The sequence below is a fragment of the Hypanus sabinus genome, unplaced genomic scaffold, assembly GCF_030144855.1.
Source record: "Hypanus sabinus isolate sHypSab1 unplaced genomic scaffold, sHypSab1.hap1 scaffold_264, whole genome shotgun sequence".
Lineage (NCBI taxonomy): Eukaryota > Metazoa > Chordata > Chondrichthyes > Myliobatiformes > Dasyatidae > Hypanus > Hypanus sabinus.
Window position 1 is genome coordinate 528,494 of NW_026780770.1, and position 16,697 is coordinate 545,190.

The 16,697-nt window shown below is 45.7% G+C and overlaps 1 protein-coding gene across 1 annotated transcript in view; it reads left to right on the top strand.

Annotated features, from left to right (window-relative positions):
* Positions 1-11,161, top strand: part of LOC132388091 (NACHT, LRR and PYD domains-containing protein 3-like) — a 33,469-nt gene extending 22,308 nt beyond the window's left edge. The window contains exons 6-14 of the mRNA XM_059960443.1: positions 380-472; positions 1,698-1,864; positions 2,778-2,949; positions 3,049-3,114; positions 7,088-8,825; positions 9,674-9,760; positions 9,916-10,086; positions 10,208-10,375; positions 10,540-11,161. Coding sequence (XP_059816426.1) covers positions 380-472; positions 1,698-1,864; positions 2,778-2,949; positions 3,049-3,114; positions 7,088-8,825; positions 9,674-9,760; positions 9,916-10,086; positions 10,208-10,375; positions 10,540-10,627 — 2,750 coding nt within the window. The 3' untranslated portion in view covers positions 10,628-11,161. The remainder of the gene's footprint in view (positions 1-379; positions 473-1,697; positions 1,865-2,777; positions 2,950-3,048; positions 3,115-7,087; positions 8,826-9,673; positions 9,761-9,915; positions 10,087-10,207; positions 10,376-10,539) is intronic.
* The last annotated feature ends 5,536 nt before the right edge of the window (positions 11,162-16,697 follow it).

A 16,697-nucleotide genomic window follows, 5' to 3' on the forward strand; every position in this document is an offset into this window, starting at 1 on the left:
TGGGTGAGATTGCATTGTTCAGGATGTCAGAGTGTTTCTCTATAGAGTCAAATGATATGTTGCCATAGGTGTCAATGCCAGGCAATGTTAAACTGTGGTAGGATGACCACACTCGCCATTCCATTGGAACATCCCTCCAGGGCACAAGATTTTTACCTAATAGGGATTTGCCTGCCATATAGTGAGTAGATACCCCGGAGAATCCCAACACGGTGCACAATCCATGAGGAGATCAGTCTGGGTGGATCTGGCTGTGTCAATCCTTTAGTGGTTAGGTCCAAGATATTTGGAAATGTTTGCCTCAGTTGAAAAACAAAGCAGTGTTCTGCTTTACACCTCAATTAATATCTGACCCTACTGTTAATTTTGTTTGTTACAGACCATCAAAATCTGACCACAACTGTCCTCAAATTGGCTCAAGGAGTGGGCAGGAGAGAAGTTCCAGTGATGTCAAGATCAGGAAAGGACATGGGTATGTTAGCAAGTTATTTTAATTTTTAAATATTTCCTTGACACCTTGTCTGAGTTTATTCCAATATCAGCAATTCACAAAATATTTGTAAAAACTGAGCAGAGAGACGAGACTGAGAGGTAACATCTCTGGGGGAACAGTCACATGTGGAAGGAGCTCAATTATTGTCTGCTGTTTGCTCTTCAAACAGACAGTGATGCACAATAAAACAGTGAGGTTTTCCAGAGCACAAGACATTCTGCAGATGCTGAAAGTTTTGAGCAACACAAAGACACAAAATATTGGCGGAACTCAGCATCCATGGAAAGAAATAAACAGTTAATGTTTCAGATCAGGACCGCAAAATATAGAAAATAATGTGGCAATATCTAGAATTTCTGTCCCTTCATTTCCAGTCTGATGAAGCACCCTAAATGTTGGTTGTTTATTCTCCTCGATAGATGCTGCCTGACCTTCTGGCAGAACAGTCACATGTGGAAGGGGTGCAATAACTGTCTGCTTTTTGCTCGTCTAGCAAACCGAGACAGACATTAAAACAGAGTGTATTCAGAACGCAAGACATTCTGCAGATGCTGAAAATTTTGAGCAGCACAATGACACAGAGAATATTGGTGGAATTCGGCAGGTCAGGCAGCATCAATGGAGGGGAATAAACAGTTAATGTTTCAGATCAGGATTACAAGGAATAGAAAGTAATGTGACAATATCTAAAATTCCTGTCCCCTCATTTCCAGTCTGATGAAGGGCCTTGTCTCGATACGTTGATTGTTTATTCTCCTCCATAGATGCTGCCTGACCTGCTGAGTACCTGCAGCATTTTGTAAGATATTCCAGAGATTTGCGGAGGAAGGGGTTGACCAGGCAGGCAGCCAAGTAACTCAGAGCCAAGCGGTGGTGATTGGCAGTACCAGGAGAGTGATGGTGATGGGTTACTATATTCTCAGCAATAAGCAGAGTCCTTCCAAAACAGAGAGGTATATTGCTGGGGACTAGAAAGGGCAGCCTTCAACAGATGTTGCTGAGCCCCACCACAACCCTGCTCGATCTGAACCCCCACCCAGCCTGCACTCATTTCACCAACCACACCTATTCCTCCCTCCCACCCTTTATATATATCTTGGACTGTGTTTGGTGACCTGGTGCACCATCTTTTGGTTCCAGAGATAAAGTTGCCTCCGAATATGTGGTCATTAAGTTTTTTAATTTTCACCATTGTGCTTCACAGGTCCGAGCTCAGAGATCACTGAGCTCCTGGCAAGCTGGAATGATTCCCAGCTGCTGCAGCTGACGGACTTCTACCGGGACAGGCTGGAGCAGGCGATGGAAGGAGGGGTGCATGGAGTGAGCCTGGCGTTAACGGCCGAGAATCAGTTCAGTGGAAAGGAACATCGGGTGAGTGGGAAGGAGAACATGTTTGAATTTTCCAACATCACAAGACTGATGGGTGTCGGACCTCTGACTCATTAGATATTAAATCAGAGAAAAGAACAACTGGGAAATAAATACTGTACATGCAATCTCAAAGATGTGAATCTGAACCAGTGATAGAAAGGGGTGAAAAGACCCTGCAGACTGGTGGGTAGCTGCTCAGATTGAGTTGAGCAAGTGACAGTTGTGCGGTCTTACAGTATTAAATGGAAATATGACAGGAGGTTTGGGTTTGGAAAGATCATGCAGCCTAACAGCAGGATATCAATGAGAATCAGGACATCATTAGTGGGTGCCACAGGAGCTTGAGTGTGTTCTGTTCTGAGAGGAGATGATTCCATTAGAGTCTGAAACTGCAAACAGTGTGAATTGGGGAATGCCGCCATGTTGTAATGTGTAATCACTGAAGAAACCTCCACTGAAAAAGGGAAAGGAAATGAATCTGGTGTCAGCCGGTAATCCGCTGTCATGTTGGACACTGGTGGTCTGAAGGAGGAATCACATCATCTTTTCTGCAACCTCTCCGAGACTGCTCACTCTGTTATGAAAAGCCTCCTGACTTCTTTCTTCATCTGTGATCGTTATTTTCTGATTTCTGTTTTACACGGTCAAATCTGGTGAGGAATTATTTATGGATTTGGAGCCACGTCAACGAAGCGGTCACAGACCAGCCAGGATCTCATTGACTGGTGGACCAGGTTCATGGTGAATGTCCCTCCATGTGCTCTGCACTCAGAATGTACAGTCCATGTTCAGACAGGATCAGCACCCGTCCGGGTGACTGCTCAGTGTGATCCCGTTACAGAGCACATCATTTACTTCTCATTCTCTGTGTGAATCTGTCATTCCCCAATATGTTCACTGTTACTCTTCACAGAAAATCTCTGATCTCGCTGATAAGGGAGAGCGGGCGGACAGTTCTAAACTCCTCCTGAGCCTGGTGATGGAGAAAGGCTCCCGCGCCCGGAGGGTGATGTGGGAAACCTTTGTGAAAATGCGGATTGGTGTCCCAAAGTTTGACAAAATATTGAAGGAAATACAGATGTATGGTGAGATAATATCAGTAATTAATTCAAATTTGAGTTGCAAAACATTACACTTCACAATTTTCCATAAATTATCCACTTAATGTGTTTAAATTCAAACAGGTTCTGATCCATCCCATCGATCAAATCCCACTCAAGGTTTACTCAAGATTCTCAGTGAATTGAAAGGTGAGTGAACATGCGTTGAAAATTCAAGAGTATAACAGAGGAATAGGCCATTAGGCAAATAATATTGTGCCAAAACAGCTAACAAGTAAATCAAACCCAAACTCTAATCTCCCCTTCTGACACCATATCCATATGCCTCCATCTTCCTTTATCCATGTACCTAACCAAACATCTCTTAGAAGCTTCAAAAAATTCACGTCTACCACCTTTCCAGTCAGTGCTTTCCAGGCATCGTTGACACTTCCCCCTTCACTCTACACCCTCTCACCTTCAATAGCATTTGAGACATTCAGAAACCGATTCTCTCTGTTCACTCTAGTTATGCCTCTCTTAATGTGGCAAACCTTTGTCAGACCTCCCCTCAGCCTCCGATGATCCAGAGATAACAATCTAATTTTATCCAGCCTCTCATGATAGCACATGCCCTCTAAACCAGAGAGCATCCTGGTAAACCTCTTCTGCTCCCTCTCTAAAGCCTCAACATCCCTCCGGTAGTGGGGCGATCGGAACGGTACGCAATGACCCCGATGAGGCTGAGGCGGAGTTCATCAAGTTGAAATTTGACCTCCGTTTCCACCAACGGTTGTAATTTGCGTCGGGCGGTTCAGTTGTTGAGCCACGAGGGTCTGACCAGGTAAATATTGGCACTATGACAGAGAACACAGTGAGACACAGGGAAACGAGTTTCCTAGAGGGAGAGTTTTCACAGGACATTTTGAGGAAAGGGGCAGAGAGCTGGCGAGTTTGAGGAAAGTTGTCACACCGCTCTGGGGCCTGCAACTACAGATCCCCACCGGAGTTTGAGTGGAAAAGGGGGCAATTTGGAGAATGACAAAAAAAAGAATATTTCTTCATATCAGAAAGTCAAATCCTTCTCTTGCCAGCGACTATCCGCTCCAGGATAGCCTCATCCTTAACCATTTTCTAAACGACTTCAGTTTCTTTAGATTATTTTTGTTTTTTCGAGTTGCTCGTCCATTGAAGTTCTATTCATAGAATAGTAATAATAACGTCACTTTAATCAGCAAAGCAGCATATGAACCCTGCTCTCTTCACATCTGCACTCACAGTGCAAACATTGCTAAAGGTATCCAGTTTAATTTCCAGCTCAATAATCCTGGGAAATCTAGCAGTGAGACAGGATTACTGAGGGTGAGATCGGAGACAAATTCTTCAGCTCAGTTCACAGAAGCTGAAATTGATGTGTGCCGGTTTGTGTGCTGGACATTGTGGAAGGTGAAGAGATGAGAATTAGGACAGAGAAACCGAAGGTTTTTGGATTGCGGAACGGAATGTGGAAAGGACTGAAAATATCTATAAATAATATTGCAATTAGTTAAATTGTGACCATCTGGATGAGAAGCTTACTACATCCATAAGCCCATCATGTCTGTGAAAATGGAGCCCGTGACAGTGCATGGGCTAAAGAGATTGTAAGGGTTCATCATCGCAGACTGAGTTGGATCAGTCAACTACACATTGAACAGAGGACAGAGCTTAGGAAGGACAAATATCGCAAAACTTATTAATATTGCATCAGACTATGTTTTATTTGATTATTCGAAGCTCTTAAAATAAATATAGGGAATCTTGGCCAAAACCCTGGTTCAGTCTCTCACTTACAGGAACAAATCCCAAAGATGATAATTTGAATTTGGTACCAGAGATAGACCAATCAGGAAGTTTACAAACTACTCACGTCTCTGTCACCTCTGTTAAGGCTGTTCCAGCCCACATCCAGTCAAAGAAACCCCTCAGTGTCCCTGAACACGGGTTTAGTAAATCGCTACAAACTTGTTCCTCATTGTCCTTCATCTGGTTTACAGAAGGAACAGGGCCAACAGTGAAATTACCACACCCATTTCTGAACAGGAAACAGATATACTCCCTGATTATTGAACATCATTTCTACCAGTGTCACATTCTCTAAGTTAAATGTGTGCAAGATCAATGTTTTCCTACGTTGCCTATCACATCTGAATAGATTGAATTGAGACCCCAAACGTACCTGACAGTGTCCTGCCGCACTGTGAGACCCCACACACTCCTGGCAGGGTCCTGACACACTGTGAGACCCCACACAACCCTGATTGGGTCCTGACTCACTAAGAGAAGCCACATACCTCTGGCAGGTTTCAGATACATTGTGAGACCCAGATCTTATCAGGGAGCCTAATGTAAAGGGAACGTTAGGAGACAGTTAGTGTCTGGTTAAAAGCCAAGGAATAAGATTTTAAAAAAAAGTTGTTTTATTTTCTCTTTCTTTCATGGCCTTCTGTCTCTTTAACCAATCAACTTCAACCCTCCCCCTCCAAGTTTCACCCATCGCCTGGTAATTCTCTCTCCCCTCTCCTCCCCACACCTCCCCCCTCCCCCCCACCACACTTTTCAATTCTACTCCCCAGCGTTTTGTTTCCAGACCTACTTAAGTGTTTAAGCCCGGAACGTCAACTATACTTTTTTTCCATAGATGCAGCCTGGCCTTCCGAGTTCCTCCAGCATTTTGTGTGTGTTGCTGCGTTTTCAGCAACTACAGATTCTCTCTTGATTGTGAAATTATAGACCTGTTTGCCCAACCTCAGTGGTTGGGGAAGTGTGAGAGTCTATTATTAATATTGAGGTTCTGAGGTATTTACAGCCTAATTATAAAATAAGTCAAAGTCAACATAGTTAATATGAAGGGAAATCTTGCCTGCTAGAGTTCATTGAGGACATTCCAAACAGGGTGGACAAAGGAGATGCAGTGCATGTCATTATATTATCATAAGGCGTATTATAAGTTAACTCATGAGTCTACTTAACAAGATAAAATCCAATGGCGTTACAGGATAGAGGAATTGGTTGACATAGGACACTCAATGCTGCTGCGGAGTTTGACTCTGTGGTTAAGAAGGCATACGGCGCATTGGCCTTCATCAACCGTGGGATTGAATTCAAGAGCCGAGAGGTAAAGTGGCAGTTATATAGGACCCTGGTCAGACACCACTTGGAGTACTGTGCTCAGTTCTGGTCACCTCACTATGGGAAGGATATGGAAACTATAGAAAGGGTGCAGTGGAGATTTACAAGGATGTTAACTGTATTGGATGCATGCCCTATGAGAATAGGTTGAGTGAAACTGGCCATTTCTCCTTGGGGTGAGGAAGGATGAGAGGTGACCTGATAGAGGTGTATAAAGTGATGAAAGCTGTTGATCGTGTGGATAGTCAGAGGCTTTTTCCCAGTGCTGAAATGGCTAGCACGAGAGGACATAGTTTTATGTTGCTTGGAAGCAGGTACAGAGGAGATGTCAGGGGCTCAGAGAGTGGTGAGTACATGGAACGGGCGGCCGGCGGCGGTGGTGGATGAGGGTACGATAGGATTGGTTAAGGCTCCTCTGGATGGCTACATGGAGCTGAGAAAAATAGAGGGCTATGGGTAAACCCAGGTAAACTCTAAGGTAAGCACGTGTTCGGCACAGCTTTGGGGGCCGAAGGACTTGTATTGTGCTGTAGGTTTTCCAAGTTTCTAATCTTCTACCACACCACAGATCCACAAATGTATTCCTTTTTATTTTGAATCAGTGATGGTGAGAGGGGAGGGGGAGCTGTGATTCCCGTGACCTATTCCGTTGACAGAATGCCCACGATCATTTTCTCTATCTCCAAAGTCCACATCAACACCGGGCTTTGAAAGTTTTTCCACAGAACAATGATAGAAGTGGCAGTAGTGGGTGTTTGTCTAGTCGGGGCTCAGTAAACTACCAGGGAAAACTCAACTTCACTGAACAATCAATGTGGAAATGTGATGATCTGATGATTATCTGGCCCATGCCTCTCCGTCCACTTTGGGGTCTGTTAATCAAACTTAATTCAGTGTAAGAAAATCCAGTGATAAGTTCAAATAATGCAAAACCTTTGAGCTAATCCTTGTCTACTTAAATAGTGAGTTCTGAGTTGAAGCATCTAACATTTTATCTCTGTTCCCATGGAAGATGTTCAACAGAAACACAAGGAGACTCTGCGGACACAAACTGAAACACTGAGAGTGAACACGATCCTGATGAGGGAGAAGGTGAAGGTTTTCCAGCTGGTTGATCGATACGCTGAGCTCACGGTCATTTCTACTGTTCGAGATCGGAGACTGGTGGAACATGAGCTGCTGGCAAGAGGCAGAGACCACGAGGAGTGGAGAGAGAAACATCTCCGCAGAAAGCTGGAAAAAATCCAGACTGATCAGTTGTTCCAGAGCAGCTTTTCCCGGAGTAAATCCAAATCTGGGAGTTCGGCAGCAGTGGCTGGAGTCCCGGGGATCGGGAAAACAACAATGGTACAAAAGATTGTTTATGATTGGGCCATGGGGAAAATATACCAACAATTCCAGTTTGTCTTCAGTTTCAAATTCCGGGATTTAAACTCTATTAACTGCAGAAAAAACCTGAGGCAACTAATTCAGGATCAATATCCTTACTTTGGGAATATCCTGAGAGATGTTTGGAAGAATCCAGAGGGATTGCTGTTTATATTTGATGGTCTGGATGAATTCGAGCACAGAATTGATTTTGCTGACAGTCAAAGAGATACAGAACCCAAGCACCAATGCCCAGATCCCGAGTGGTGTTGTGAAGTGTCTGACATTTTGTACAGTTTAATCCAGGGCAAGCTGCTCCCAGGGTGTTCAGTGCTGCTAACCACCCGTCCCACTGCATTACATTTATTGGATAAAGCCAAGATCAGCGTCTGGGCTGAAATCCTGGGATTTGTTGGTGAGGAACGGAAGGAATATTTCATCAGGTATTTTGAAGATCAGACGGTGGCAGAAGCTGTTTTCAAACACGTGAAGGAGAACGAGATCCTGTACACCATGAGCTACAACCCCTCATACTGCTGGATCCTCGCTCTGGCACTGGGCCCCTTCTTCACACAAAGAGTCCGGGACCCGCAGCGAGTTCCCAAGACCATCACCCAACTGTACTCGTACTATATTTACAACATCCTGAAAAACCACGGCCGTGAGATTGAGAACCCCCGTGATGTGTTACTCAGGGTTGGTCAGATGGCCTTCAGAGGAGTGTCCGAGAGGAAGATCATATTTACATATGGAGATTTGATCAGCTACAATCTGCAGCCTTCCCAGTTCCTGTCCGGGTTCCTGATGGAGCTTTTGGAGAGAGAGGATTCTGCCCGCTGTGTGGTGTACACATTCCCACACCTCACCATCCAAGAGTTTGTAGCTGCAGTCGCACAATTCCTGAATCCTTATCCCGGGGATATCCTGAAATTCCTCACTGAAACCCACAACATGACAGATGGGCGGTTTGAGGTATTCCTCCGTTTTGTGGCTGGTCTCTCCTCCCCAATGACAGCTCGGGGCCTGGAGGAGTTTCTGGGTCCATTTCCTCATCAAACAACCTGCCGGGTGATTGACTGGGTGAAGGAGGAGGTTAAACGCCAGAGTGGAAACACGAGGATTGCATCTCGTAAAAGGAGCCTCCTGAACACACTGCACTACCTGTTTGAGTCTCAGAATCGTGGACTGGCTCAGGCCGCACTGGGTTCTGTGAATAAACTCTCATTCAGTGGAATGGCACTGACCCCGATTGACTGCGCGGTCCTGTCTCATGTCATCGGACTCTGTGATACAATAAAACACCTCGACCTGCAGGGCTGTCACATTCAGTGTGAAGGAATCCAACGGCTGGGACCCGGGCTGCACAAGTGCCAGGAGTTGAGGTAACTTGATTTATCTTTCACTCTGAACTGTGAAACAGTTCCGTTGTGTTGTTTCAAAGTAAAACAATTTGGGTTAAACAGTCGTAAATCAGATTGTGAAGAATAGTGACAAATACCCAGGGGATCGGTCAGTAATTCTCCAAAGACGGGAGGGTTCTGTGTTTCCTTGTGAAGAGATGTTGGAGACTTCATCAGATCATTGGGCATCTCCTCCCGATTGTGGTCCTCAATTCAGAAAGACCCATCCCGTAAAATCTATTTCTGCATCCTCTAATCTTCTGCAGTTATCTCTTCCCTTTGGTATCCTCCCGAGGGATCTGTATTTCCCATCCCCTTTCCCCCCGTGGGATCTCTTCCCCATTCCCATTTTTTCCCTTCGGGATCTCCTTTTACCCATATCCCTTACTCCTGCGGAATCTCTCATCCTCATCCTCATTCCTCCTACGGGATGTTTACTATTTCCTCTCTTTCTCCTGCAGGTTTTCTCTTCCCACCGCTTTCCCTCAGGTGGGGTCTCTTCCACCATCTCCCATCGACACATTCCCTTTCACAAATTTTCCTCACTGTGGGACTTTCTATCATCCTTCATCCCTGATACTCCCAACGCTCTCATATCAGGAACATTTTTCTAGCCATCGGGGAATGAGATTATGTGGAGTTTACAGGGTCACACCGACAGACTACATTACTGATATTCAGTGAATACCCTGGAGCTGGGCAGTGATGGTTACTCCGTTCAGTGATTTGCTGAAGTGGTTAATATTTCCTGAAATATCCGACTGAGAGAAATTTCCCCCAGACCCACGGTTTGAATCACTTTGTTCATCAATTTGTCTGTTTGTGTTTAGCCTTGGGGGAAATGAACTGGGAGATTCAGGAGTGAAACTGGTGTCTGCGGCTCTGAGGAACCCGGAGTGTAAAATACAGAAACTGTGGTAAGTACCAGACTGTGAGAGATTGTGTTTACAGTCACTGGGTGTCTGATATTGAACATTAATGTGATCAGTAATTGTATAACTGATAAGCACTAGGGATTTGTGCCATCTCCTGTCTCTCTGTGTCCTTCACCCTCAGTCTCTCTCATCTCCAGGCTCTGGGATGTCGGTCTCACATATTCTGGTGCTGAGGATCTCGCCTCCGCACTCAGAACAAACCCATCACTGACGGAGCTGGGCCTGGGTTATAATGAACTGGGAGATTCAGGAATAAAGCTGGTGTCTGTGGCTCTGACAAACCCCAAGTGTGGAATAGAGAAACTGGGGTAAGTACCAGACTCTGGGAGATTGTGTTTAAGTCACTGGGTGTCTGACACTGAACATTAATGTGATCAGTACTTGTGTTACAGTCTCCTGTCTCTCTGTGTCGTTCATCCTCACCTCCAGGCTGAGGGATATCGGTCTCACAGATTCTGGTGCCGAGGATCTTGCCTCTGCTCTCAGTACAAACATATCACTGATGGAGCTGGAGCTGGGATTCAACTCGCTCACGGACCGATCTGTCCCCGCTCTCCGCCGCCTCATATTGGCCCTCCCGAGTCTGAAGCTGATCGAGTGAGTATTTGTGTTAATGTTCAATGTAATAAAATATCAGCGGATCCGCGGGTTTACTGGTGATATTTGTCTGTGAGTGTTGTTGAAACGTTAACCCCGGTCCCCTGTTACTGACACTGTTGTGTAATCTGTTTATTTCATCTTTATTCTCCCATCTGTTTTAGCTTGTGGAGGAATCAGTTCAGTCAGACCGGGGGGAAGGAACTGAGATCTCTGCAGGAACCCAGACCCGGACTGACAGTTGATCTGTGAACATCTGAATGGTGAACTAGCTCCAGTCTCACACTCTGTGACGTCCAAAGCGATCCAGTAGTGACGCAATTCCGCATCCTATCCAGCTGCACGTGTCCGGATTCAACAGCTGCTCCAAATGGCGTGCCGGGGAATTACACAGAGAGGAAGAGCCCAGGGGGCCGGGTTAGATCTGGGAAACCAGTGTCCCTGGGAGAGAATCCTTTTCCTCACTTTGAGCTGAGAACATCCTGGCCAATATAATGATGTTAAATAGACAAATCCCTCGGCAATGACCCTGGATCTGCAGCGATCTCGGACGGGGCCCTGAAGTGTGATTTTATAATCATCGGTTCCCCGATGCAGAGTGAATGTGAGAAACGGGACTGATTATTTAAACTGTCACGCGTTGTCGCCGGTCAGTTAATTGTGTGTGACTGTGAGTGAGTCGGGAGCAGCTTATTTATTCCCGCACGTCAGCAGCTTACACATTGTTTAATGTAGCTTTGAACATTTGTCAAGATGAAGTCAATAAAATCACTGACGTACAAAAAAGCTGGAGAAACTCAGCAGGTCGGGCAGTATCCGTTGAAAGGAGCAGTCAACGTTTCGAGCCGAAACCCTCCATCAGTACTAAAGAAGGAGAGGTCACGGGCCCTATAACGAAGGTGGGGGGAGGGTGGAATGTGCCAGGTGAAAAACCAATGAGAGGAAAGATCAAGGGCTGGGGGAGGGGAAGCAAGGTGGGGATAGGCAGAAAAGGTGAAGGAGGAATCTAAGGGGAAAACACTATGGGTAGTAGAAGGCAGCATCATGAGAGAGGTGACAGGCAGCTTGAAGAGGAGACAGAGTGAAGGTGGGATGGTGGAAGGGATAAGGAGGGAATTACCGGAAGTTAGAGAATTCAATGTACATACCAAGGGGCTGGAGACTACCCAGACTGTAGATGAGGTGTTGTTCCTCCAACCGAAGTTTGACCTCATCATGGCAGTAGAGAAGGCCATGTATGGACATATCCGAATGGGAATGTGAAGGAGAGCTGAAGTGAGTGGCAACCGGGAGGTCCTGTCTGTTGTGGCGGACGTAGCGGTCCCCCAATCTACATCAGGTCTTGCCGATGTAGGGGAGGCCGCACCGGGAGCACCGGATGCAATAGATGACCCCAACAGACTCACAAGCGAAGTGTTGCCTCACCTGGAAGGACTGTTTGGGTCCCTGAAAGGTGGAACAGAACCCCACCAAAAATTATCAAACCATTGTTTCCCATACCATCACAGCCCTTATCAACTACGGAGACATTCCATCCTCAGCCAAAAAACTCATAATTTACACACTCCACTCGCTTTGACCTCCTCCCCAAGATCCATAAAACTGACTGTCCTGGTAGGCCTATAGTTTCGGCCCGCTCCTGTCCCATCGAACTTGTATCTGCCTACCTTGACTCCATTTTGTCACCCATTGTTCAGTCCCTCCCTACCTACATCCGGGATACATCCCATGCCCGCCATCTCTTCAATAACTTCCAGTGCCCCGGTCCTGACCGATTCATTTTCACCATGGATGTCCATTCCTTATACACTTCATTCCCCATCAAGAAGGTCTCAAAGCCCTCAGCTACTTTCTGTACAATAGACCTCACCAGTTCCCCAACAGCACTACTCTCCTCAGATTGGCGGAACTGGTACTCACACTTAATAACTTCTCTTTCGGCTCTTCCCACTTTCTTCAGACCAAGGGTGTATCTATGGGAACTCGCATGGGCCCCAGCTATGCCTGCCTCTTTGTGGGTTATGTGCAACAGTCTATGCTGCAAATCTATACTGGTACTGCTCCCCAACTTTTCCTTCGATACATTGACGACTACATTGGTGCTGCTTCCTGCACCCATAATGAGCTTGTCAATTTCATTGACTTTGCCTTTAACTTGCACCCAGCCCGCAAATTCACTCGGTCCATCTTGGAGATAGACTGAAAACTGACATCTTCTATAAACCCACTGACTCCCATAACTACCTAGATTATACCTCTTCCTACCCTGCCAAATGCAAAAATTCTATTCCCTATTCCCAGTTCCTCCGTCTCCGCCACATCTGCTTCCAGGATGAAGCTTTCCATTCCAGGTGATCACAAATGTCCTCTTTAAGAATTGTGGTTTGCCTTCTGCCATCATCAATGATGCCCTTACCCGCATATCCTCCATTTCTTGCACTTCGGCCCTCACCCCATCCTCCCGTCACTATAATAGGGTCTGAGTCTCCTTGTCGTCATGTACCACCCCACCAGCCTCCGGATCCAGTATATTATCCTCCGCAACTTCTGCCACTTTCTACAGGAGCCCACCACTAAGGGCATCTTTCCCTCTCTACCCCTCTGCTTTTCACAAGGATCATTCCCTCCACGTCTGCCTGGTCCACACGTCCCTCCCCACAGATCTCCCACCTGGTACTTATCCTTGCAAGCGTAAGTGCTACACTTGTCCCTACACCTCCTCTCTTACCACTATTCAGGGCCCCAAACAGTCTTCCCAGGTGAGGCAACACTTCACTGGTGAGTCTGTTGGGGTCATCTATTGCATCAGGTTCTCCCGGTGCGGCCAACTCTACATCTGTGAGACCCGACGCAGATTGGGGACTGCTTAGTCGAGACAGGATCTCCCGGTTCCCACTCACTTCAATCTGCTTCATATTCCCATTCGGATATGTCCATACATGGCCTCCTCTACTGCCATGATGAGGTCAAACTCAAGTTGGAGGAGCAACATCTCATATACCGTCTGGGTAGTCTCCAGCCCCTTGTTATGAACATCGAACTCTCCAACTTCCGGTAATTCCCTTCCTCGATCCCACGTTCAGTCTATCTCCTCTTCTAGCTGCCTATCACATCTCTCATGATTCTGCCTTATTCTACTACTCATAGTGCTTTCGCATTAGATTTGTTCTGCACCTCTCCTGCCGATCCCCTCACTGCTTCCACTCCCCCACCTTCTTTATAGGGCCCTTGCACGCTCCTTCTTTACTCCTGACAAAGGTTCTCGGACCGAAACGTTGACTATTCGCTTACAGAACACAACCAACTTGCTAATTTAATTGATACCACAATCTGTGAGTTCTTCATTTTCAAGGACAATCCCTTTATACCTGTAATTTGCTTGGGTTTTGAAGAGTCAGGGCGAAATATTTCAAAATGTAGGTTTGAATTGAGCAGAAAATATGTTGAATGTTTTCAATTGTCTGCCACTCGTGAACAAGGGACGTTTTGACTAAAACCTGCTTTTAATTGAATTGCATTGACACCGCGTTCTCTGAAAGGCAGATCGTTAGAAATAGCCCTTACACATTGGAAAAAAAGGCGCTTGAAGTTAGAGCTATAGCGAGCTTTTCGGATCTGGCATTGAAAGACTTTGCATGCCGGTAAAGATCAGTCATTACTGAAAAGAACAACAACGTAGGCGTGTGACACCTTTTGACACGCTGCTCGTGCTTTCTTCTTCGGTTCTGCCTGCCTCTCCCTTCCATTCGTAATCAATGATGAAAGCGGGGAGCTGATGTACAGGAGCGCACAGAATATGTGAATGATGTCAAATGGATTGAAAAAAAAGGTCAGCAGAATTTCTGAAATGAAAGACAAACTTGATTAATAAATGTTGTGTGAGGGAGAACAGGGGTTACAAAATGCTAAACCAGTTGCGTGGCATTTGGACAATAAAGATCAGTTATGGACGTACCTGATGGAGTTGAGTCCAGGGAAGTGCGGGGGCTGTCCTTGGAGTTCTACTGTAAGTGAAGGTATGCGATCAGTGACAGACGGTGAACAGAATTGTCCATTATTGATTTACAGAGTAATCTGTCCGCCGAAATACCGAGCTCACTGACAGTGTGTACGCAAGCTGGCAGGATGTAAGCGCATGTGGCATGTTTGCCTTCAGTGGGAAGGCGAGTGAGTGGAATAGTCAGGAATTCATATAAACCTTCGGTAGGATTTCAGTTACAGTTTTGTATTCAATGACAGTTACCGGGAGGATAAGATATTGAACATTACAGCACATTACAGGCTCATCGGCTGACGACGTTGTACCGACCTTTTAATCTACCCTAAGATAAATGTAACCATCCTCTACAACACAGCCTGCTACTTATATCACCAATGTGCCTAAATAAGAGTTGTAAATGCCCCCAGTGTATCCGCCTCTATTGCAGCGTTCCGTGTACCCACCATTCTCTGTACAACGAACGTGCCTCCAACAAACCTGTATCGACTATAAAACCATAAGACATGGGAGCAGAATCAAGTCATTCAACCCATTGCGTGAATCCTGCCATTCCATCATGGCTGATCCCAGATCCCACTCAACCCCATTCGCCTGACTCCTCCCCATATCCGTTGATGCTCTAAAAATCAGCAATGTTGCAGTCCAACTAAAAAAAATCCTCCACGCTAACAACAACTCAGTCAACTGTCACATCGTCTGCAAACTTTCATCCCGCCCCCACTACCTCAACCAAGCCATTTTTAAAAGTCGCAAGCAACAGTGGTTTCAGAACAGACTTCCTTGAAGATACCAATGGTCATAGACCTCCAAGCGGAATACTCGCCAAATACTACCATCCTCTGTCTTCTCTGGATTCACGCAGCCACATTTTCAGCTCGTATGCCCCCAGAATTTATGGATGAACCTACAATGGGGAACCCTATCAAACGCCTTACTAAAGTCCATCTGCAACACACCCACTGTTCTACTTTCATCAGTGTGTGAGTCCTGGTTTGTCCTTTTGTTAATTTTGTGATATCACTCTGGAGGAACATTGTATCATTTCATAAAGCCCACATGCATTTCTAAGTGACAATAAACGAGGACTGAGTGTCCTCATAACCTAAAAAAAAGATTTAAAAAATGTGCTTCGTCACATCGTCACAGAATTCATCAGGTTCGTGATTCATGACTTGATCGTTAGGAAGCCATGTTGACAATCCTTAATCAGACCATGTTTCTCCAAGTGCTAGTAAATACTGTCCGTCCAATAATTCCGCCACCGCTGAAGTAAAACTCTGGTCTGTGATTCTCAGTGCTATCTTCTCCCCATTTCCTGAACAGAGGAATACCATTTGTCAGCCTGCAGTTGTCTGGTTCTACCCCTCTGGGAAATGAGTATGCGGCAGCTTTTGAAATAGTGCTTTACCAGGATACTGTCTGAATTACAGGTTATGACCAGGAAAACAAGGAATCAACCAGCAGATCCAGTGGTTCAGGAAATCCTGCCAATTCGGAGATGGGATTGCGGAATGTGAAAGTAAAGTAAAGCCACAGAGGAACAGCCGACCTTCTGAAACGTAGACATGGGGGAAGTCGGTATGATGCACCGACTTTGCTTTCGACCAGCTCTCTCCGTGCTTTTCCGCATGGAGAGTGGCTCAGTGATCGAATCGGGCGCCTGAGTTCGGGCATGACGTGATGAAACTAGTGTGGTTGGTGTCTGGAGGGCGGACAATTCCACCCTCGCAACTAATCGGGTAAAACAGAAATCTCTGGACCCCTTGTGAGGAATACTGTATGAAATATGGTGCTCCCATTACTGCGGCACAGTGAAGAGATTCACTCTCAAACCTATGTCTGATTGACTATTAAATATATTGAAAATACTGCTCCCTTGGTCTGGCCGTTATTATGTTCGTGTCCAACTGGTTCTGATGCAACCCCTCCATTTGCCCCCTGTTTCATGTATCTGTCGTCGTTACAGCAGAAGTGGGTAAATGAACTGTATTCCTGACACGGTTTATGCCGCTTATAATCCAGATTGGTTCTCTGCCCAAGTTAGCAGTCCAGTGATTTGCAATTTTCACCTCGAATGCAAATTATTTTAACTTGTACATGCGAAACTCAGGGAGATTTATCCATAATTTACATTTACTGTTGCAAAATATTTTCCCACAATCTACTTGGAAAATTGGCTGACATTTCTAGTTGCGGAAAACACTCCCGCATATTCCAGATATCAATTTCGAAATGATTTAGTTTCTAAATGGGCCATCCGAATTGAGCGCAGTGCTACTCTCGCCAGTGGTTGGGAGAGAACCATCCGCCATGTGGAAATCT